This window comes from Poecilia reticulata, linkage group LG1 (genome assembly GCF_000633615.1).
Source record: "Poecilia reticulata strain Guanapo linkage group LG1, Guppy_female_1.0+MT, whole genome shotgun sequence".
NCBI classification, from domain to species: domain Eukaryota; kingdom Metazoa; phylum Chordata; class Actinopteri; order Cyprinodontiformes; family Poeciliidae; genus Poecilia; species Poecilia reticulata.
Window position 1 is genome coordinate 16,194,052 of NC_024331.1, and position 23,570 is coordinate 16,217,621.

General features: G+C 41.7%; 1 protein-coding gene across 1 annotated transcript in view; it reads right to left on the reverse strand.

The window, feature by feature from the left end:
• Nucleotides 1–23,570, reverse strand: part of maml3 (mastermind-like transcriptional coactivator 3) — a 117,197-nt gene that overhangs the window by 51,794 nt on the left and 41,833 nt on the right. Inside the window, exons 2-3 of the mRNA XM_008407442.2 lie at nucleotides 6,077–6,802; nucleotides 2,222–3,184 (exon numbers count right to left, since the gene is read on the reverse strand). Coding sequence (XP_008405664.1) covers nucleotides 2,222–3,184; nucleotides 6,077–6,802 — 1,689 coding nt within the window. The remainder of the gene's footprint in view (nucleotides 1–2,221; nucleotides 3,185–6,076; nucleotides 6,803–23,570) is intronic.

Below are 23,570 nucleotides of genomic sequence, written 5' to 3' on the forward strand. Positions count from 1 at the left end.
CTCTCTCTCTCTCTCTCTCTCTCTCTCTCTCTCTCTCTCTCTCTGGTCTTCAAATCCCCTCCACTTGCACAAATAAATCTACTCACCTACCTTCCTAAATCTATGAAACACATCCCAACATACATATACACAGAGCTGCACTTACACACAAACACACAGGCCTCCAGGCAGCAGCCACAAAGGCCTTATATTAATAAATCTGCTGCTTTATTGGTGCTGAGAGTCTCTGGCAGAGACAGAGGAAGGGGGAACGGGACAGGAGACTCGGAGATCACCAGGAAGGGGAGGAGGAAGAGGAAGAGGAGGTGACCAAGTGACTGTAGCCATTTCATCCTCACAAGGAAGCAAGGACAAGAGACAGGAAGGAAAAAGAGCAACACCGTTACAGCAGGCATTACCTGCACGATTTCTAATAAGAGTCAGCAACCATTAGCTCTGGGATAATGTGCAGCACCAAAAACAAAACGACGACAACAACAACAACAAAAAAGAGCGAATGTGTCGTTTAAAAAAGTACAGTTCACTGCCCTCGTAACAACACTGTTTGGACCATTATTAGGACCACCTGACACCTGGCTGAACTGCTGGAGCGTTCAGAGTGGGCTGCGCTGGGAAACAAACTGCCCGAGGTGGGCTTTGGGTAATGACAGCAGCTAGCTTGGCTTAGTGGTCCAATCTCAGCCATCAGTCAGCTGTGACAGATTGGGGATATGAGCTAAGGAGCCGTTTAGCTCTGGTGTTTGCTTGGTGTGTGAGTGTGCACGTTTGTGTGGACAAGGAGAAGGAACATTGGGGGGAGGGCCATCAGGGCTGCTGGTGTTGCAGAGGCATCAATACACTCTCGACAGGCCATTTTCCTATGCCTATTCCCAGTTCTGGCTTGTTGCTGGGGCAACTACCACCATTTTAACTTCCCTGGTTGCATCTCTGGAAGAATTGTTTTTTTTTTTTGCAAAAAAGAGCAACCTGAAACAACTCCCAAAATCAAAGAACCTCCTGTATTTTTAATACTAAACCTGTAACAGCAGGCATTCTGAGTTCAAATCAGAGGCAAAGCTTACCAATTTCACTAATCATCTTTTTCTCGTGCTTCCATCAAACAATCGTAAAGGTACATTTTTACTCTAAATAGACGACTGGAGTAACATTTTTTAGATGGTTTCTTTTTCTTATACCCATGTCAATGCAGATATTTTATTACATTTTAATCATTTGTCTGCAGTCTTATACATGGGCCCAACATTTGGTAACATGCTGGTTTATCAACTTCTTATAAAAAATTTTAAAAAAAAAGGTATCAAATGCAATTTGTATGCCATTGTGGGTCCTAACTCCCATAACATCTGGAGTCTGATATCTCCAAATCTCAAATACCTAACTTTTCTCCAGTAGGTAAATGAATAAAAGGACACAGACAACACTTAGTGTGGAACTTGTTGCTGAGAGAAAAATCAAAGTTTCAGTATCAGTGAGGTGTGCAAAAAAAAAAAAAAAAAAAAAAAACAGGTAAGAGAAAAGAAAGAGAAATGAGAAGCTATTTGAAAGAAACTTGTCACGACAGATAACCGGAAAGATGAACAGGGAACAGCTAAGTTGCTTTGTTTAATTTTTAGATAAGGATCTACTTTACCTTGGGGAAAAACATGGGACATGTTCTTGTGCTGTCTATGCTCCAAGTCAATAAAAGCTTTTAAGGACAATCTAAAATAGTGGCTCTATTATCATTTTGTCTAAGTTTTAAAATGATAAAACCATACTTTACAGGGAAAGCTCTATTTTTCTCTCTCACACATGCACACACACACACACACACACACACACGCACAAATAATGGTTGGAGAAAAAAAAAATGTTGCTCTTGCATGTTCAGTTTTTAACAATCAGAATAGTGTAGAATTTGCATACATAGATGTACAAAAGCATTAAATTATTACTGATGCATCTCTGTTTCAAAGTTTATCTGTTTGTCTGCTCTGTCTTTGTTACTGCCGTTAAACAGGAGCTTTATGTCAAACTTCTTGGGCAGATGAACTGGAAAACCATAAAAAGTACAACAAAAAAAAAACCTGCCTTCTCTTACTCTGCTCCATCCAATTTTCTTTTATATAATGGCTTCAGGAAAACAACGAGGTATTAAAATTACCAAAAAAAACAAAAAAAAACAGAAGCAGTCACACTTCAGCTGCATCACAAGACAATAAAGACGATGCACTTCCCTTACCTGGCCATGAGGCTGCAAGGTGTAGGGCATGTTCTGGTTCAACACCTTCTGCTTCATCAACAGCATCCTCTTGTGCTCCTCCCCCGGGTGGGCTGTCTGTCCGGGGATCGGCCCCTGCGTCTGCCCCGGCCCCTGACCTCCTCCTCCGGCGCCTCCCATGTACGGCGGCATCATGGGGTTCTTGACTTGACTGTTCCCCGCCATGGGCGGAGTCATCCTCTGACCCATGTGGTCCACGCCGCTGCCGCTGAAGTGACTGAGCGGTTTTGTGTTGTTGTAGGACAGCATGGCGGCTGTCTGCTGCTGCTGTTGTGTCTGTTGTTTGGACAGAGCGTTCTGGTTTATGCTGTTTGGCTGCTGCTGTCCCATCATGCCCATGGGGTTGTGAGGGAGGTAGTTGTTCATGGGTGCTTTCGGCCCATTGTTGGAAGCCATCCCAGCCACCAGAGGGCCCTGTGGTGTGTTAAAGACTTGTGATGGATACATCATGGGGCTGTTGGGCTTGTCTTGATTAAAGGGACCAGAGTTGAAGGGACTGGTTGGAGCACCCACTGGTGACCAGTTAGCTGCTTGCTTCTGCTGCTTATGCTGCATCATCTTGCTGTGGTGAGCATGATGCTGGGCTATTGCTTTTAGCTGCTCTGCTGGAGAAAGTTCAGGTGTGACCGGGCCCACAGGCTGACCTCCAGGGCCAGTCCCACCTGGGCCACTCCCACCTGGACCACCCCCGCCTGGGCCGCCTCCTGACCCCATCTGATTAACTGGGTTCATCATGTAACCGTTCCCAGGCCTGGAGACTGCTTGAGTCTGAGCTTGAGTTGGAGTCTGAGGTGAGCGAGCTACGCAGTTGTGCAACGGTGAACCTGACGGCATAGCAACAGCTGGAGACTGCTGCAGAGGTTGCTGGGGAGGGGTCCCATTGGCGGTGGTTGCAAACTGGGGCCCCGATGATGACGGTCGCACCTGAGGGGGAGGAAACAAAGCAGTTATTTCAGACACACCAGAAATTATCTTAAAGGACATTGGTTTAGTTTGTCTTAATACAAAACAATAAACAATGCATTTTCCGAGTCTTGTTCTTAAAATGAATCTGTACCATGTTGTCTTTTCACAAACATTTCTTTACCATAGTCTGTGAGCACCACCACAGCCAGAAGCACCGGACAACAAAATGAATGCAGAGTCAATAGAATTATTATTTTTTTAAACCAACAGTGCCATTAAAATACTGGTATTCACATTTCAGACTGCATTACCTTTTTGATCTGCAACAATTATCAAACTAAAATAAATACCTAGTTAGTTTCCGTTCTATTTAACGAGTTAAGTCTAAAAACTTTGGTGAGAAAGTCGTATTCAGTTCCTGCTAATCAAAGCATGTGCTAACTGATCATCAACAGACATGACTAGTGTTGGCTGTTTGCTGATCTTCAGCATTAAGTTATGGTCCAAATGACAGGCGCATCAGTAGTGATGTTAAGGAAAAAAATGTTGCTGCTCATCAGTTTTGGTTACTGTGCACAGTAGCAAAATGAGAACTTTCCTAAGAGCTCTGAGCCAGACAAAGATATTTCAAAGCAAGAATATACTTCATCGTAACAACAGTAATGAGTAATTTGTATCTTGCATTACATGAATTACATTTAAAAAAATGTTAAGTTTATTTTATTTAGTTCCAGGTTAAAAGTGGTCCAAGTACAAATTACTAGATCCAGGCAACATGATTTACGAAATGCTGCAGAAATGACTGGTTGTATCCGTGGCAGATAGTGTTTTCTCGGGGGATTATTATTCTCAAACACAAAATTGTGCAAAATTACAAAGTGGAAGCAAAATCCACTTATCCGTTTGCATTCATCTAAGCAGAGTCGCAGGAAGCTGGTGCCCATTTCCAGCAGTCATAGCACAAGAAACAGGTCTGCAGTCTCTATCACGGGACAATTCAGAAACACACGGGACAGAGACCCATACACACATTCATATGGACTAGATTAGCGGTTCTCAACGTGGGCGGTACCGCCCCCCAGGGGGCGTTCAGAGGACGGCAGGGGGCGCTGGAGGACATTTTTTACAAAAGGGGGGCGTTTGGGCGAAGGTAAACTTTACACCTTAAATGCACAACAATGCCAGTTTAGACTTTGAGCGACTTGGTAAAACTGTATTGTGTAACATTAAACCATGCTTGGCTGCAACTATATCGATGGCAGCTCTTCTTCTATTCAGTGTTTGTTAGCTTCTGTTAGCTTCTTGGCGCAGCTCCGTTCTCCTGCTACTGGTAACTAAAATCACGATACCCTCACTGTATCCCTCTGAAAAATGAACCAATTTAAATAGAGAAATCCCTCCATGGGTGATACCACGATAGAGAGCGTTCATTTTATAGCGTTAACACCGGTGCTGTAAGTGGTCCGGTATGAAACGGGGGTGATAGAACAACACAGCACTTTTAAATTTCAATAATCAGAATGCAGAAATTGTTTCCGTTGTTTTATAAGGTTCTTGTCAGTCTGCCTTTTCCCCATCAATACGCTTCCCGACCGACCTGCACCTTAGGGGCTTAAAAAAAAAATAACGCGCACATTGTGCAAAACTCTGAAACAGGAGAAGTGAACAGTGAAAAAAATCAACACATGATGTGAAACACATGACGATTAGGAGGCGCAGCAGGTGATGAGATTACCGATGGTGAGCGTCAATAAACGATAAAATAAATGTAGCAACAGGAAAGAAACTAAAGTGGACATAGCAATAAACCAAGASAGGATAATACTAATCAAATGAAACTARATGGAAATGAATGAAGAACAAAATGCAAGAATAAACTAAGAAACTAAAGTAAATACAGAGGAATAAACTGGTATGGCAAGACCTTTCGAGCAATAATTAATACAGAGGACTGTATGGCAAGAATAAACAAACACTATTTCCAGATAAAAGGTAAAATAATATTGTTGAAATGTCATGGATTTGTTGAGACCATATCTAGTACTGAGAATAAAGATATCTTACAGACCATAACAGTAAAGAACTTATCACTTATTTATGTTTTTAATTAGATTTAATATATTTATTTCTTCAATATTATTTTTCATGTCAGTGTTAATGTSATGAGGCTGATGACTCCATGACACTTTCAATTTGACTCATTGGGATTTGATTAAGAACCAGATTTGTTCTTTGTAATTTCTGTCCAGTAAAACTATTAATCTATAAATCAATAGAGAGGTCTATATAAAGATATAATCCATGTTTCTGTCTCATATTTGTATGGCATTAAAATGACCTGGAACTTTTGTTTTTCCACTGAAAGTTCTGGTTTGCACAATAAATGCCATGTGGGTGAAATTTTATGGATGATACTCTGATGTCCCATTCTCATGAAGGCACCACAGAGCTGCAGCACCAGAAACTGACAAACACTGAAGAGAAGAAGAGTTATGATTAATCTAGTTACAGTTCTATCCATGTTTTAATGTTGCAGAGCTCAGTCGTTTTCCACTCTGAGTAGCTGCTGCTAGGCCTACAAATTTTAACTTGAATGTTCATTGCATTTTTGTAGACACCTGTGAAAATAATTTCTATTCCCATGACTTTTTTGTTCTCTGGGAAATTATTTTTGATGATAAATACAGAAACAAGCATACAAATCAAAACATCTACAATAGTGATAGTAATATTAATGGTAAAATAATAATCAGTGCAAGGTAGCCTACAAATTCTTTGGTGGGGGGCGGTGAGGGACCTGGATAAAGGCTAGGGGGGCGCTGGCCCAAAAAAGGTTGAGAAACACTGGACTAGATTAAGGATAAAGGATAAAGGAGTACAAGCCACCATGTTGACAGTCTCGATACTGACCTGTGGTGAACCAATGGGAACCTGTGGGACCCCCTGCGGAGGAGGGGGTAAGGATCCCGTTGACGCCGCCCCAACACCGGGCGTTGTACTCCCAGCAGCTTCGTGCGGGGCTTCGGCCTGACTGTTTGCTGGCCTGCCAAACTCCGCCTCTTTCTTCTCTTCGAAGTCCTCGTTGAAGAGGTCGTGCATGTCGTCCTCTGGCACGGTGTTGGCCAGCTCATCAATCAGCTCCTGCCACTCCTGGTCGTTGAGGTTGATGTCGGAGAACAGTTTGTTCTGGTTAGACAGGGACTGCGGCTCGCTGGACTCCATTCCGGCCCCATCGTCCAGCGGCTCTTGTTTCAGGTCCTTGAGGAGGCTGAAACTGTCCTCCAGGTCCAGGGAGCTGTTCAGCTTCATGTCCTGCAGGTGGTTGCCACCGTTCTTCCCCAGATCGTCGGACGCCCTGCCCATATGGGTGCCGTTGCTGTTTGTAGTGTTGCCGGTGGACGTGTTGGGCCCAGTCAGTATAGGCTTAATGTCCATTTGATGATGCAGAGGAGAAATGGGTGGCACATTATTATTATTGTTCTTGGGGAGACCCGTTAGAGAGTCTAAACCGCCGGGGCCGTCCTTTAGGACCCGTTTTCCCGTTGGCGAGTAGCTGCTGCCATCACAGATGCCGTTCTGGTCACCGTTCAGGGGTGATCGTGCGCTGTCCAGTTTCCTTTTCACCGTCTCCTGGAGCTGCAAGAAACGCAGAGAAAACAACCGTCAAAACTTCAGATTCTTAAGGAGCCTAATGACCGAACAAGAGCAGTTTCAAATAATTGAAAACAGCAACCTGTTCTCTCCCAACACCAGGAATAGTCATCAGAAGCAAAAATAAACCAGTTGCATTTCCAAGATAATAACCACACCGGCGCCTTTTTCACAGAGACGTGCATGTGTACAGAAACACAAGTTAAAAACGGGAAGACCTGTTTTCAATAAACAGAATGGAGAGATCAAAGCAACAGCTGCGCTCTCCCCAACATTAACATCAGCCAATAGAGAAATGAGCTCTGAGATCTGGAGCCCATTCTTAGCCTTACTGTGGGCAGCCACTGCACCGCTCCAGCTCCACTGTCTCACTGCTTCAGCCGGAGCACAGACTAGATAACAACGGGGTGCTAACAAACCCTGGCTGGTGGTTAAGGTAATCACTGTCATAGACCTGGAGGAGGGAGCAGAGGAGGCACAGACAAACAGTAAACAAAATCCGAGACATGAAAAGAGAACGCGGAGACAAAGTAAAGGGTTCACGCCAACATGAGAAGTTTTAAAGAACTTTCCACTTTGGCCTTTTATCAACAGATGTGCTCCCTGAAAAGACACCCTTCAAAATGTTAGTCCTGTTAGCTTACACTGCAGTGCTGAGATTCAGAACTGATAATAAATGTCAGTGAAATGGGTGTTTAGAGCTCTACTGACGACATATTGCTGATTTATAATGTGGACCTTAAAAAAAAAACAAAAAAAAAACAGGGATTCAACAGAAATGTTGGCCTATTAAAAGTATGTCCTGTACTGGTAAAGTATGTGCACTAAATACTTGGTCAGGCCTCTTTATCAGTAAATTTACTGCATGAATGCAAAAAAAAAAATGTTGGCAGCAAAATAACGTGCCTCTGTTTCTAATTTCTCTCAAGATCAAGTATTGTTTAATTTCTGGTAGGGCTGCACAATGTTCAAAAAACATTAATGTATAATATTATCCATATATAATATAATCGGTTGTAAAAACATTTCACTCTTCTGTTTTCCATCCTGCATAACATATCACTAATTTCATTATCACTATGAACAACACCAGTATCACAAGGAATACATTCAAGGCCTGCAGGACAGTGAGGTTTTGGTGATGTTTGTCCAGCAGTAAATGTTTTCTGTGACAAAGCAGCAGATTTTGAATCAGGGACCACATGGCTCAGTGGTAGACCAGACGCGCCACACAGAGGCTTCAGCCCCAGTTTGAGTTCCCAGCATCAGGCTTTTTGCTGCATGTCTTTCCCTTCTCTTTCTGTCCTGTCCTGGAGAATAAAGGCCACAAGTGCCATAAAAACCTTTTAAAAAACACTAGTTAGCCAAAAGCAAGTTTTTCTTTTAATTAAAGAGATGGAAATAAATACATTTAATTTTTTACACACTAGCTGGACAGACCACTTTGAGACCTACATTTCCTATGAATCTAAAGTAAAGACAGTAACACCGTTTAGCTGTTTATGTATCACAAGTCATTTTTTTTACAGGAACAGTCGGACCAAACCACCTGCTGAGGACACTGAGGTCTTTAGCAGGGGGCGCTATGGAGACCTTTTTAAACCCGAATATTGTATCCAGCTGATGCTTTGCGGATGTGACATTACACACACAGATTCTCCACTAACATTTGCAGTATTTCATTTTGCATATTTTAAACGGATCAGTAACACAACAGTAAAAGTAATAACTATGTAATAAGCAGGAAAAACAGGACACAAATTTTGCCCTTCTGCGGAAACATCACTCCATTGCTCCTTTTAACCCCAGCACACACACACGTACGTACAAAGATAAAAGCCGAATCCCACAAACACGTTCACATTCATAATAGCCACTCAGAAGTCGTATCCATCACGCTTATCTACATTTGAAACAGGCAGCTGTAAAAAAACAAAGGCACTCAGTAGCAGGGAAATATTTTGTAAAATCTACACTCTCAGCTGTCACATGTGAAGGAGTCAAAAACACACAGAGGGACACAGGAAGCTCTTCTGATACGTGTGCAAATGCACACTTAGCTCTTTGTTATTCAGACAGAACAGCAGATGAAATATATTCAGATTGTATTCTGACCTGGAGGTGGACCCATTCAAGCTAGCAGAAACACACACCATAAAAAAAAAAACATCCCTTTTTCTGGATTTTCTGAAAGTAAATGAGAATGCATGACTGGTGCAGAGGTGCTAGAGGTGGTTTCCTCCTCATGTTCTGCACATTGATTGGCAGTTAGCCTAATTACCGCTATGAAATAATAAACGCTGTTAGTATCGACAGGAAAAAACTACAGCCTGTGAGCCATGGAGTGAAATACACGGCAACAATAAGGAGAGGGAGGATATATATTTTGTATAATAAATTCAGGCTAATGCAAAAAGGAAAAAAATGAACAACTGACTTATGTTCTGTGTGGTTAAATTCAAAGTTAGAAATCTCCTTTTATTGATTCGGAACCTACACAATCTAGAACAATAAATGAGAAAATTTCATCCTGGAATATGTTCCCCTTTTCGCTTTGGTAGAGGAAACATTGTTCAACAACCATTTGCCTGGTAAACTCAGTGAAGGCTGTCCTCAAACTGAGTTCAGGGTTGCCACTATGCTAAAATTTCAAACCCGATGTCGATAATAAGCAAAATTCTTAATATTGACAACTTTTAAAGGTACAGGGTTTTTTTCTATTTTAGAGCAAAAATTTGATTAATTATAATATGACAATATTTCATCTTCCCCAATAAAACGGGGAGAATTCAGCCCTCATTTATAAAAATCTAGAATTGAAAAAAAATTTCACTTCTCTGGTTGACAAAACAGTTTGCATAAGAGTTGATGTTAAATAATTTTACTCAATGTGCAGTAATATTTTGTTTTGTTGTAAATATGCCCCTTTCTGCAGAATCTCATATTCTATTTTTTTATGGCGATGTTGTTCACCACAGTTTGAATATGCATGCTTGTATTCACCTTGGAGTTGCTGCTGGCTCATCTAAATTTCCCCACTGAGGGACACTAAAGGATATTTCTATCCTCTACTATTTTACTCTACTTTACTGAAGTCTTTGCATTTGAGACGATGAAATCTCAACTGTCGGCGAACAGTGTGAGGAGTCACACAGTACGCCCGAGTATGTGAGAGTCTTACTTTTCTAACCATTAAAATGTAAAGCGGATGTGTAATAGTGTAACAAGGTATTGAGAAACATGTTAGAAAGGTTAGCATTAACCCTCAAATGTACTTTGCATTATGGCATAATGACACTCTGGAGGGAAAAAAACCAAGAGTTGGAAATCTTACAGTAGTCTGAAAGGCAAGACCCTTCCATACTCATTTTTGATGCTCTCAGTGTTGATGCCTGCATAAAAATACCATGAAGGATGTTATTTCTACCTCTTTCGGGGGGCTGTTAGCCTTTATTAGTTGGCTCAGCCCCCCAAACACGTGTAATTTGCTCATAGACCGTGTACTGAAAAAAAAAGAAGTAAAATAAACGTATGAAATAACACTGAGCTGTGGACATGTATGGATTTCAGGCTTGGATTCCTCCACAGAAAAGCCCAGAACACCTACCAGCACCATTCCTTCTCCTGCTTTATGTGTGGTCCTGTAATCAATGGGTTTAAATAATTCAAGTCTTCTGAACAAAAGTGTGTGTGAGCTCGTGTGTGTTTCAGGTTTTCCCTAAATGCCAGTGAGTCACATTGATAATAACAGGCTCGCCGTTCAAAGCCCACCTATAAAAACTCCCACAATTATCCAGGTGGTGTGAACCGCGGCACCCTCCCACACGGACGCATGCACACACACACGCACGCACACACATACCCCCACCCACCAACAAAACAATATTATCCATTTAACCTCGCTGATATAACGCAGACTGCATTGACGGAAAGGGATTGTGGTTTTTGTCTGTGCGAGTCAGTGTGCCACAGCCAGAGGAAACATGACAAAATGAATGACAAAAGCTGCGAGCAACTACAATAAATACCTTCAAATAACTCGCTAATTAATCATTCATTTCTCTCAGTGCAATTAGCGACCTAATTATACCTCTAAAAACAACTGTAAGACATCTGTCATGCCCTGCGCATGGGTAGCAACAATATTTGTATTTGTTTAACAGTTCATTGCCAGAATAAGACTTTGATTCTGAGACAAAGAACCGGGGAGAAGTTTGCTTTGGAGTGCATTAGTGGAGGTAGAGAGAAACAGCTTGACAGCAAAAAGGACAAGAGGATGTAAAAGAGCAAAGACAGGAGCAATCGCCGCTTATATTCTCTCTTGCGCGTTTTCTTTGACACAAACACCTGGTGACTGCTCCTCTGCCTGCTAACCGCGACACGCGGCAAACGACAACGACACACGGAAACAAAGGTGAAGCCGACAGACACAGGAAGAGAGGATTTATTTGCCGGCAGATGGTCTGTTTTTCTGTTGGTTTTTTTGGATTCTTTTCCCCCTCGCTCTGAGCGAGGGAGCAACCAGAACATGAAGATGAAGCAGAGGAGATGGGGAGTTTTGCAGGGGGTGGAGGAGTGGGATAGGTGGCTTGATGGAGAGGCATATCGCGCCAAATGACAGCAGGGAGCAAACGATGAGAGGGTGATCAGAGAGGAAGAGCAGAGAGATGGAGGCACCAAGGTGCTGTTGTTATAGCAACCTGCTGCTCTGCTGCTTTGTGCACTGCATCCTCCCTTCTTCCTCCATCTCCTCTTTCCCTCACTTGTTCACAATCACAACACCCCGCCTTCTCTTCCCTTGCTGCCTTTACGTTGCTCCCTCCAGCAGGTTGAGCATCACTTCCAACACAAAACTCAATATTAAAAAGGAGTGCATCGATCCAAACATACTGGGGGTGCAAATTTTTGCTTTCAAACAGGTTGTTCATCAGCTGATGAAAAGTAAAAAAAAAAATTAAAAAAAACTACTGTTCATGTCATTTGCACTCAGGACCCCTTGATGATGAAAGGCAAAAAAAAAAAAACTTTTTAACAAGGCAGCACAGCTGAGCAACGCTACAGAGGTTGACGTAGTAAGAAATGTTGCTCCATTTTTATTTTTAAGATTCTGAATGGATTGGTTAGAAAATACAAATTCACCCGAACCGAACAGGAGAACCCTAAACACAGTTGACCCAGAATACAGTCTTTACCGAAGCTGACTGTGGCCCAACAAACACTGCTGCAGCTCAAACTTGCCCATTTGGACCGTTCACCAAACACGACACTAAAAGGTGAAATAACATTTATTTTCTTAGTCAAGAAAAAAATTATAAATGGGGAAGTTTTCAATACAGCAGAGTTTCAGGTTCTGCAGGGTTGTCAAAGTGCAGCTGGCTGTGGAGATGTTGCAGAACCATCCCTCATGGCTGAAGGTGTTTTTCATGGGGTAACTGTGACACCAGCCTACTGAAAAGGTATCAAACATTTCTTAACAAAATTTTAAAGAGATCAGCAAAAGTTACGGTGATACAAAGTACACAACTACCAATCCTTTTAATTTCTTGTTCTTATTATTACTTCTACCATATGCTCTTGCTATATTCTGAAGTTGCGACCCGGTTACGAGCCATCACAGAGAAATGCAAGTACGACTCATTTCTTTCCTGATCTTAAGATTTTGATCAGCAGTGTGTCCTGCAAACCAAAGGTGCAGGTTTCTTGAAGACGAAATCCCCTTTAAAAAAATGCATCAGACAATGCCATGTAAATACAGCGAGGAGAGAAAAGCTATTCCTGACATGAATCAGAAACCTACAACGGTCCAGACAGAAGGAGAGAAAATAGCAAGGCAAAAATCCAGAACATGATCCAACATTTTCTCCAAGAGTCAGACTGAAAGACCTCGCTTTATTGGGTTTATTAGCCAAAATGTGTTTATATACTGATGACACCAATTTGTTTTTTACCACACCAAAACAACTTAGGTTTTTCACTGGTTCTTTTAAATAAACGGTACAGAATCGGTATTTTTACAGATGTCCAAGAAACTTTTGCTAGAACAGGAAAAAGAGCAAGACTTTCATCAGCTAACAGGAAGGTGGAATGGAGTAGAGCAAAGTAGCGTTGTTTAATCCATTAAAGTTTTCAACCTCTGACCACCATGGAGCATGCAACATCTGAAAATGAGGCAAGGCATTTGAAAATCAAGGTAAGTACCTACATTTTTATGATGCTGGCTGTGTTTACTTATGAAAATAAGACAAACCCAGTTGAAAATGTTAACTTTGTAGTAGTTATTTTGTAATGTTCTTCTTTTAAGCGACTCACAAAGCAACAGTTCTGCTCCTTATATAAACAACTAAAGATTGTCCACCTCTGATAGGCAAAATGTGAGTATTTAAAAGCAAACCATATACTCATACGTAATAGTTTTAAAATAAATGCCAACTCTGCACTGGCAACTTTTGACTTTAGTGTTCCTAAAAGAAAACAACCATTTACTTTTTGTCATATTCGGAGAACTAAGAAAAATGAATGTGAATCTTTACAATTTTATCTGACAGAAATAAGAATATTCTCAGTCACAAGCAGGGAAATACACACATCAGCCATAATTTAAATTTTAGCTAGATCTTCCTGGTGTTGGCCAGCATGTACAAAACTGTGTGTGTCTGCGTATTTGTTTCTGGTTTGACCCAGTGGACCATGAAATGAGACAATTAGATCAAACAGGTTTGCATTAAGTAAATGTGCTCACTGCCATGTCAGTGACTGGTGGAGGTAAAGGGGCTCAAAGTTCAAGTTCATAACCACATTCCGACACCCATGACGTGTCTTGAGATGCTGTCGTACGGAAGTGGTTTCGAGTTTGCATTATGGTTTAAAACTGAATTATTTATTTTAAGTGAGCATCATATGAAGCTTGGAGTAAAAAAAAAAACAACAAAAAAACTCAACCTTCTTCCTCAACGTGAAGATTTTCACGTTGAGGATTTTCACACTTTCCAGTGAGGTTTTGAGAACTAAAATAGTTTATTTTAGGTTTTCCAAATAATCAGATGTCGTTTTTAAATTTCTGTTTGCAATAAACTCTCCTACAAAGTATTTTGGCTATGTGACGATGTGATCTTGTATGGAGTCTGACTGGAAAAGGATTGGAAAAGAAAGAACAAAAAAACAGCTGTACTATCAGGAGTTTGTCCTTTACCTCAAGGATACTACGTCAGCAGATATCCATCCTGCTCAAGTGCCCTTGAGCAAGTCACTGAGACCAGGGATGATGAGGGCTTTCATGCAAACAGTCCACACACACAGTCTGCATTTGGTGTGTTTTAAATACCACCTGTGGTTCTGGCGAGGAAACTGGAGCGGGTTCTGAACCAGTTGAACTGGCTGAGAGAAGCGGGGGTCTTCACAGCTCCAGTATGAAAAAAATACAGCCATTACTTGGTAAAAACTGATGCATAGAGAACTTTTATCTTCAAGACAAAGTGAAAAGCTGCTCTAAAACCGTGCTTCCAAATCCAGGCCCTCACAGCTGGATGGGTCTCTGCTTCAACACACTCGGTTGAAATGACTGAATCTACTCCTGACGCATTCATAAAGTTAAAACAGAACTCTTTTTGAGACCAAACCAGTCGAATCAGGCATACTGAAGCAGGGAGAAGTTTAACACATGCAGGACAGAGAAAATCTCGGGTTTGTGAAACTCAGCTTTACAAACCCGCCTTTTCAAGTTCCAGCACTTACTGGTTCTACAAACAAACTGGTTTGGGCTTCCATAGCTAGCTAAGTGTCAGTAGAAACATCTCGGGTCAATATTTAATCCTGATGTTTCCTGAATGTCAAAGTTCAGAGACAGTTCAACTAGACAAACTGTTATTCTGAATGGGCTGACCTGGGATCAGATTCGGTCCTAAAAGGTGCCTTTCTGCATTGAGTCTGCATACCCTTCTCATACATGTGTGGGTTCTCTCTGGGGACTCCGGCTTCTGACCAAAGTCCAAAACACAAGAACCTGCTGAGCACCAGCACAATCCGTCAACTACCTGCGGTTCTGGCGAGGAAATCTTATTGATTTGGTTGCAATGTGCAATTTACACCACTAGATGCCACCACATTCAGCACAGCAGTACTTTAACTGGATTGTTTTATGTTTTATTATTATTATTATTATCTACAATCACTGATAAATATGTCTCTGTTGACAATTATTCAAGAAAAACTAGAACAGATAATCATTCCTTCAATGGAATGCCAATAATTTGTCTGAGTTGACCATCCTGACTCAAATAAACTTCAAACACCATTAAAGATTCACCAGTACCCACTGTTATTTGATTCAAGTACGGTTAGAGAGGATGCCCCAAATATGGAGGCGAGAAGTCCTTGACGCAGCCGCCTGTGGTTCGATTCCTGACCTTGGGAGGCTTGCTGAGTTGTCCTGTCTGGCTACCATGAATAAAGGCCACTAGTGACACCAAACATACAAACATTAAGCAAATCAACTGACCTCAACATTCAAGAAAAGTAAGAAAGTTTTAAGATGAAAAATTGGGTTTGAGCATCTTATCAAAGCATGCCCACAGTCATTTACTTAGCCACATCCTCACATTACACTAATTATTACTATTATTGTTGGGTTACAAAGACTTACTTCTTGAATATCAACTTCTTTTCTTTTTTTGGTCTATGCATGCATTTCCGGCTTTCCCCTGCCTCCAGATCCGTGTAAAACTGAGCGGTGTGTGAGTGGAAAGAACACGAAAACAAAGCGTCTGCTTGAGTGAAGGACAGAAAACTCCAGAGTGACAAGAGGAAGGTGCAAACAAAGAAACATTTGGCTGCCGTCCCAGAGAAGGGTGTACGTACATGTGAGAAAGCGCCTGCCAGTCTGCCTCCTGTACACAAGGGGCCTGTACACGCCTGATTTGAAAACACACACACACACACACATGCGCGCGCGCACACACACACACGCATACACGCACACACACACACACACACACAGATCTAATCAGAGAACAATGATCCTTTACATTATATTTCTCCATTTATTTGGAGTTTTATCGTTCAGACACAAAAACAATAGAAAAACTATATGCAAGTGGTGTTGTTTGCATTGTGCTTTGAGGAGATGTACACAAGAACTTGGAAAACGATCTCCACGCTTATTGAACCAAACGCACACAAATAAACAGCCTTTGTTGGGTATTTTAACACCATGTTTGTGTGCGTGCGCGCGGGCAAAAAGGGAAAGAAGAGCGTGTCCGTCTGTCATCAGCAGTTTTAAACCTGCTGACCTGACATAAAAAAAGCTGGTGGAGAGAGGACCATCACTCCCCCCACCCCCCAACACCTCCTCCTCCATCCATTGCCGACCCCTTGACTCAATAACTTTAATATGTTTGTGTTTGGAGGGGAGGGGAAGAGAAACAGAAACGCAGCGAAGGACGAGGAGCGGAGTGTGCTACCAGTCGCTCTTACAAACCATTAGCGTTTAAAGCACGACTAATTATCTCCAGTGGGTCGAGGACAGCGCGTGCTCGCGCCAGTCTGAACGAGCATCTGTCTGCGTGTGCGATAAAGTAAGAAAGAGGACGAGGAGAGAGAAAATGAGGGGATGAAAGAAGGGGAAACTGTGTGTGTGCGTGTGTGTTTGTGTGCGGTTCCTGGCTGAGCAGCTTCTCTATTTATAGAGCTGCAGCAGCTCCTTCCTGTTTCTGGAGCTGCACCATCACGCTGGGAGGGGGAGGAGCTGGAGGGGAGGGGGAGGAAATGTGAGAGGGTGTGTGGGAGTGGAGACTGGTCTTGAGCAGATCCACCCCCTCTCTTTGCTCTAGCTCTCACCGCTCTCCTGCCTTCCCTCCCTCCCTCATTCAGCAGCTACGAACTCAGCCGAACACCAAAGAGGCAGAGAAAGCAAGAAGAAAGGACTAAACAGCATAATTAGGGAAATTGCTTTTTTCTTTTTTTCTTTTTTACATTTAAAGCTGAAATTAGAAAATATGGCTTCATGCCAAGTTACTTATGCTACAAAAAAAACAACAAAAATACAAGCCGTAAAGAAAGGTACAGTTCAGATTATGTTATTCTGAACAGGGGTTCTGTGGAGAGGTTGTAAGTAATCACCAACTTGACAGCAGCAGTTGTCTAAAGCCTCATCCGTTGTTTTGTTTTTCCACATTTTCAGAAATCTTTTTATTCACACGGAAGCACAGAAAACAGCCCAAAATGTTATTTTTATTCCCCCAAACATGAACATAGGGCCTCCACATGAAATTAGAGGTAAATAAGAAAGCACAAATGGCGAGCAACAAAGTGCAAGTGGAGTTTTTTTTTTTCTGGTAGAACGTTTTTAAAGGTTTTGCCGTTGTTGTTACGTATGACTGTAGGCCAGGTTAAAGTTTGCACTAATGTGCCAATGTTTTCACAAAAGATATGTTTATACAATCCAGATGATATATGCAAAGATGATATATTCACTCCAATACCGGCTTAAAAAAACATTTTGGGTAAAATACCATTTCTAATATATGTTACTATGTTGTTTCTTCAAAGAATTGGCTTGCTTGAGTAACAACTTATTTTTCTGTTTAGTTTTTATTTAAATAAAAATTAATTAATTAGCTGTATGAGGACAAATATCTACTAGACTAACTACTGACTCAAACTGCTCAGAATATTTCTGATTTCTTTAAGAGAATGAAGATAGTCTAAAGAAACTCAGATTAAAGAAAGGCTTGTGCCCTCAATGCTGTACATGTAGGACTCCGTAATAGCCTAGTGTTGTGACTTTAATCTGACTTTATTTCTGTTGGTCATTTTTACTTTGAGTTATAATATTGTCCATTTCAGAGATTCTCAAAATCTGGGCTTTGGTCTGGACGGAATAGCAAGTCGATCCAGACCAAGTCTGCCCTTCATTTTGCCTCAAAATGACATTTGTTGTGAATTGGCGCCATTTAAATAAACTACAGGGAATTTCATTTAATCATTATCTGACAGCTGTGCCGGAAAAACCAGAGCACAGCACACTGCTTTAACAACAGTGGTTAATAATTACAAAGCTGAAAGAAAAGCACTTAGTTCATGAAGCAGAAGATCATTTCTTTCTATGAGTTTTGTCTGTATATTAATGTTTGGAGCCAGAAATAAAACATTTCCTGAGCCAAATTTTCAAAATGTTATCATAAAAGAAGGAGTGGGGTCAAATATTAGCTTGCTGCTTCTCCAAAGTCCTGTAGGCATAAAATACTGTAGGTATCACTATCTCGCTGAAGGCCAGTACTCCATCCATCCATTTTCTTTACACCCTTGTCCCTTAGTGGGGTCGGGAGCGTTGCTGGTGCCTATCTCCAGCTAACGTTCTTGGCGAGAGGCGGGGTTCACCCTGAACAGGTCGCCAGTCTGTTGCAGGGCAACACAGAGACACACAGGACAAACAACCATGCACACACACTCACACCTAAGGGCAATTTGGAGAGGCCAATTAACCTCACAGTCATGTTTTTGGACTGTGGGAGGAAACCGGAGTACCCGGAGAAAACCCACGCATGCACAGGGAGAACATGCAAACTCAAAAACATGCAAACGACAAAAATGCTAAAACTGCAAGAAATCTGTAAGACGTCAAAGTGTTTTTACAGCAAAAATCTTTAGTCAACAAATCAAAATGTCTTCTACAAGCAAGCAGTCAAAAGGAAAATTGTCAAGTGCAATGGCTTGACTGTATAATGAAACTATAACTATCCATGCACTGATCAATTGCTGTCTATAACAATACAGATGTCTCATCTGAAGTACAGATGCACTAACTCGTCACTTTGTCAGCATATCCTGATACAAACATTTGGCTAAATAAAGGTTACCTTCCAAGATTTCACAAGACATATTTATTATAAACGCCGTTTGAAATAGTTATTAGTTTTCAAAAATTAATCAGTTTTCAAACATTTGACTACATCCATGCAAAAATTATGCCATTTTCTATTATTTTAGAGCTACCATTCTGACACTGGATGAAGCAAGTGACGAGGAAGGGAGGGGGTCGTGCTCCTCATTTCTTGGCCAGATGGTCAACAGGAGGGGTCCAGCAGCTGTGTTTGAGTTTATATGCAGGTTTCAGTGTGTACATGTGCAGGAGGAAAGACGGGACAGACTACATCCAACACCTGTCCGCTGCGGACACAACAGAAGAGTGACTGTGAAACTTAATGTGAGCAGCAAAGAACATCAGAGAGAAGGTGAGAGACTCCAAAGCAAAGCAAAGACCAGAGCTATAAGGACGGAAAAAAAAGAAGAAAAAAACTATGGAAGAATTTTAATGTTATTTCTTTACATCAGGTGGATTGTTTCAAACATGCTAATATCAAGTTGTTCTGTATCTGACTGCTTAGGTAGGGGTTCTCTGATTGGCTCAGTTACATGGGAACGCGATTGGCTGAATCAAGTCGACTTCTGCCTCCGTTAGAGCCAGTCATGAGGGCAGACTGGTGCACGCACGCACACACACACACACACACGCACACACACGCACACACACACACACACAGATTTATGGATGCTCTCATGGCAGGAATGACAGCCCCCTTCCCAGCCTCCCCCCCAGCCCCCCTTCATTTTCACTCTCTGCAGCCTTGCTTCAGAGCCGAGGGGGGAAGAGTGAGAGTGCAGAGACTACAGAGAGGCAGACAGGCTGCTATGGTAACAGATCACTGTGGCAGCGAGCAGCAAGGCCCTGATGGCTACTTGGCAGCGACGGCCAAATCTCACTGGCTGCTCACACACATCAGGGTGGATGAGTGTGTGTGTGTGTGTGTTAAGGGCCAGTGTGGATGTTTGTGTGCGAGTGTGTACGTGTTGACCAGAGGACACGCCGAGGCTTTCAGAGAGTAACGAAGCCGCATGCGATCCAGATGTCCTTATAGCTATGCAGATCAATGGCCGCAAGAGAGCACAGCCCCAGAACCTGAGTCATTATGTCCACGTCCTTGGTCATCTTTTTGTCTCCTGTCGAGACTTCATATTCAAAATTTACCACTGCTGCCAAATTTAAAGGTCAAACTTTTTGAACAGGTTTCAGGTTTTGAACTGAATAAAAAATAAATAAATGAGCTTTTCGTTGATAACTTAGTGAGTTTATTTGACATTTAAGGTAAGTTAAGAAAGCTGCAGATTAATTTGCAACAAGTTCATATTCATATCAGATTTCTTGGTGTTTCAGGTAAAATACTGTAATTTATTTTGTTTTGTACTAATCTTTCTAAGGACAATAATAAAAAAGAAGCATGATCTGCAATGGAGATGTGTTTCATTGATGGGTTTAGTATCTCTTGCCAATAAAGAAACCCATTACCATTACTATGTTGACATCTCTGGTTAAACACCAGCAGGATGTTGTTTAAATGACACAACGTCATTCCTTTCCCCTCTTCCTGCCTGTCTTCACTCGCTCTTTTCTGTCATTTCACTGTGTGCATATCTAGGTCACGCAGTAGTAGACTGCTGTTTCTCTCCCCCCCCCCTCGTTGCTGTGATTCTCTGAATGTGTATTGCACATGTATTTACACAGTAAACGCACATCTCCACTAGATCTAGAAGGAGCAAAGTTCAATCCTGTGTGTGCATGCAAGATCCAAGTGAGAGCACAAGTACACAAACAAGCACACATGGTAAATGAGTAAGACAGAGATAATTTATGTCCTCCGTAATGTGGAGGAGTTGTAACGTGTCCGTGCTACCATGCCGATTTCATTTGGTTTGTTTTATATTTCAACATGGTGCAGGAGTAGTGACGATTCAGACAGAGAGATGCTAACCAGTGATGTTAGATTGTGAGGCACCCAAACATTACCTGAAAGTGCTTAATGCGTCACATGAGAGAAAGGGATCGAGGGCAGGCCGATCCGTCTGTTTGCCAAAGCTAACGTCATCGGAAACCTCCAGAAGACATTACTCCTCATATCTGCCAATAGTGTAAACACTAAGAAAACAAAGGAGCAGCCACATTGTCTGGAGGCATAGCTACATGAATAGAGTGACTGAGTCAATTTAGACCAAGGTTTAAAGATTTATTTTTTTTATTATTTCAGTTTGTTCTCGTCATTTTGTGGTCATAAAAATGAATCTATAACATAGAAAAGTCCCAAATGTGTGCATATCTGTAGGTTTTGTTCATGCTAAAGGTTTTCCACAGATGCAGTAATAATTGCCTTTATCTTCAAACATTTAATTTTAGCTTCAGGAAATGCCTCCAAAAATTAACATCTTTGTCCTCAACGGTCTGGCTTTTTTTTTTACCCTTCTTGTTGAGTAATGGCTACTTTCTCACCGAGTGCCATTAAAGACTTAATTATTGCTGTTAAACTTTGGTATCAGAAGAAAGTAATCCTGTTATTCTAACTATTCAGTAAGTTGGAATAATTCTGGTAATCCTAACTGACCAAAAAGAGGAAAAGTTTTGTCTAATTTAATGCCAAATGTAGAGAGACAATGCATCTTTGCATGCAGTGCATCTTTCAACCTGCATGCAATTTTAATCACCTGTTGCCATCAAACTGAACACCTACCATAATAAGGATGTGCTGAGAAACTGACAAAAAAATATTAAAGAAGCATAACAACCACCAAATGTAAATGACCAATGTCACAAACCAACTTGAACTGCAATAAGCAGCAAAGCACATTTATATTCTGTTCCTCCAACTCATGGAAAATTAAAACAGAATTATAATGTAAATGTTGGGTTTGATCAAGGTAAAGCACCAAGGAGCACAAAAATGATTCAAGTCGATAATGCCAAACTTTTTTTTTAAAAAGAGAGAAAGAGATGTTAAACTGTAACGTAAAAAACGGATAAATATTGCTATGTTTACTGCTAAAGACATAATTTTCAAAATAGTACAAATTTTAATTCTTGAGTATTAATTGCAGCTTTTAGCCAACATGTTATCTGACCTGAACTTCAGCTCCATCAAATAATTTTCATTGCTTGCAGTCCTTTTAATGGCTAAAAAGTGATGGAGTGAGTTTTCTCCAGCTCTATGGCGCACCTTCTTGTCCCCCATCAGCTGCTGTGCACGGTCAGTCAGCTGGCTGAAAGTAGGCTCAAACTTTTCCCTTGAATACAGGAAAAATTGTGCTTTTTGCAAATATTTCACGGCAAGAATAACAACCATGATGTTGAAAGTATCCGGACACCGTCCATTACTCCAAAGCCAGCAGGCTATGCATCAGGTCCTCTGACTCACAACCTGGACTGATGAGACATTGTTTTAGCTTTTTACCGTGATACTGTGGTAGTTTACTCACAGTTATGCTGTAGTAGAATCCACTGCTCAACAATTTGACTGTAAATATGCTTGCTGCTAAAACAGAATTTAATTGTAACCAATTGTACCACTAAACGCGTCTCAAGATTTTGCTTTTCTTTTCCCCTCTCACACCCTTTAACCTAAAAACTCTTTTCTTCTGTTCTAAACTATTTTTCTAAACTATGTCGCTTCATCCTTGCCACTCCCTCTAAAGTCACCCCATCCCTTTCTCAGTGGGCACCGCTTCTATTCCCAGTGGCTGTCCTCTCACTGCATCTCCATTCATCCATCTACCCATCTCACCCCTGGGTAAAACATCATCTCATCTGTGCAGGGCAGGCAGACCCCTCATTACCCCAGCATGCAAGTATTGATCCACTACCCCAGTGTGTAAGTGTTATTTTAAGATGCTCAGAGCTGTAATCAGCATGTTAATGATAGTCATTGCCATAGTGAGAGGCTCTGCGTGGTTATTCCTGGCCTGTGGAGACCAGCAAGAGGCCAGCAGCCTGAACAAACACACACGCAGGTCTGGAGGCTTGTTGGGCCGGCGAGCTAATGAAGGTGAGAGCTGCAGAGCGGCTCATCGGGTCAACCCCTCCCCTTCAAGAGGAATGTTTCCTGTTAATTCGGAGCAACTCGAGTTCACGCGACTCCTCATGTACAAAGAAACAAGCATGTATGAGGAATCTGACGCCACATCCCAGTAAAGGTGATGTAATCCATGAGCCCTGCATGTCGCTTCATACAAACATAAGTGTTTGTGAAGGTTGGGCTTCAGTCGCTCTGGACAAATAGCTTCAGCATCCCCTCCAAATGTGGCAATTTCACATTCTTATCAACATGAGGTAAACAAACTGCTATGCGCGCGCGCGCACACACACACACACACACACACACACACACACACACACACACACACACACACACACACAAATATACAGATGGGTCCACACAAACAAACAAATGGAGCAGATACGATTCATCTTAATATATTACAGGTGCTGCAGGCCTACACCATCCCTCCAAACCCAGACACACACACACACACACACACACACACACACACACACACACACACACACACACACACACACACACACACACACACACACACACTCGCAAAGCTGTGCCAGTATGGATAAGCCCTATTTGGCAGAGTTGAGGAAGATGCATTTCAGAGGTAAATGACATCATTACCATATAAATGACTTCCAGCAAAATACAGCTGCTAATGTGACACACACACATACACACACACACACACACACATTATATATATATTTATATAGGTTACACACATTTTCACCACAGCAGACTTCAACATGCCACATGCACCCAACACGACACAGCATAAACCTCACACACGGTACACTGTGTCGCTTTTTAACTGTACTCTGATTGGGTTAAAGCTGAAGGACGGGAGCAGAGGTGGCTGGAAACAACACACAGTAAAC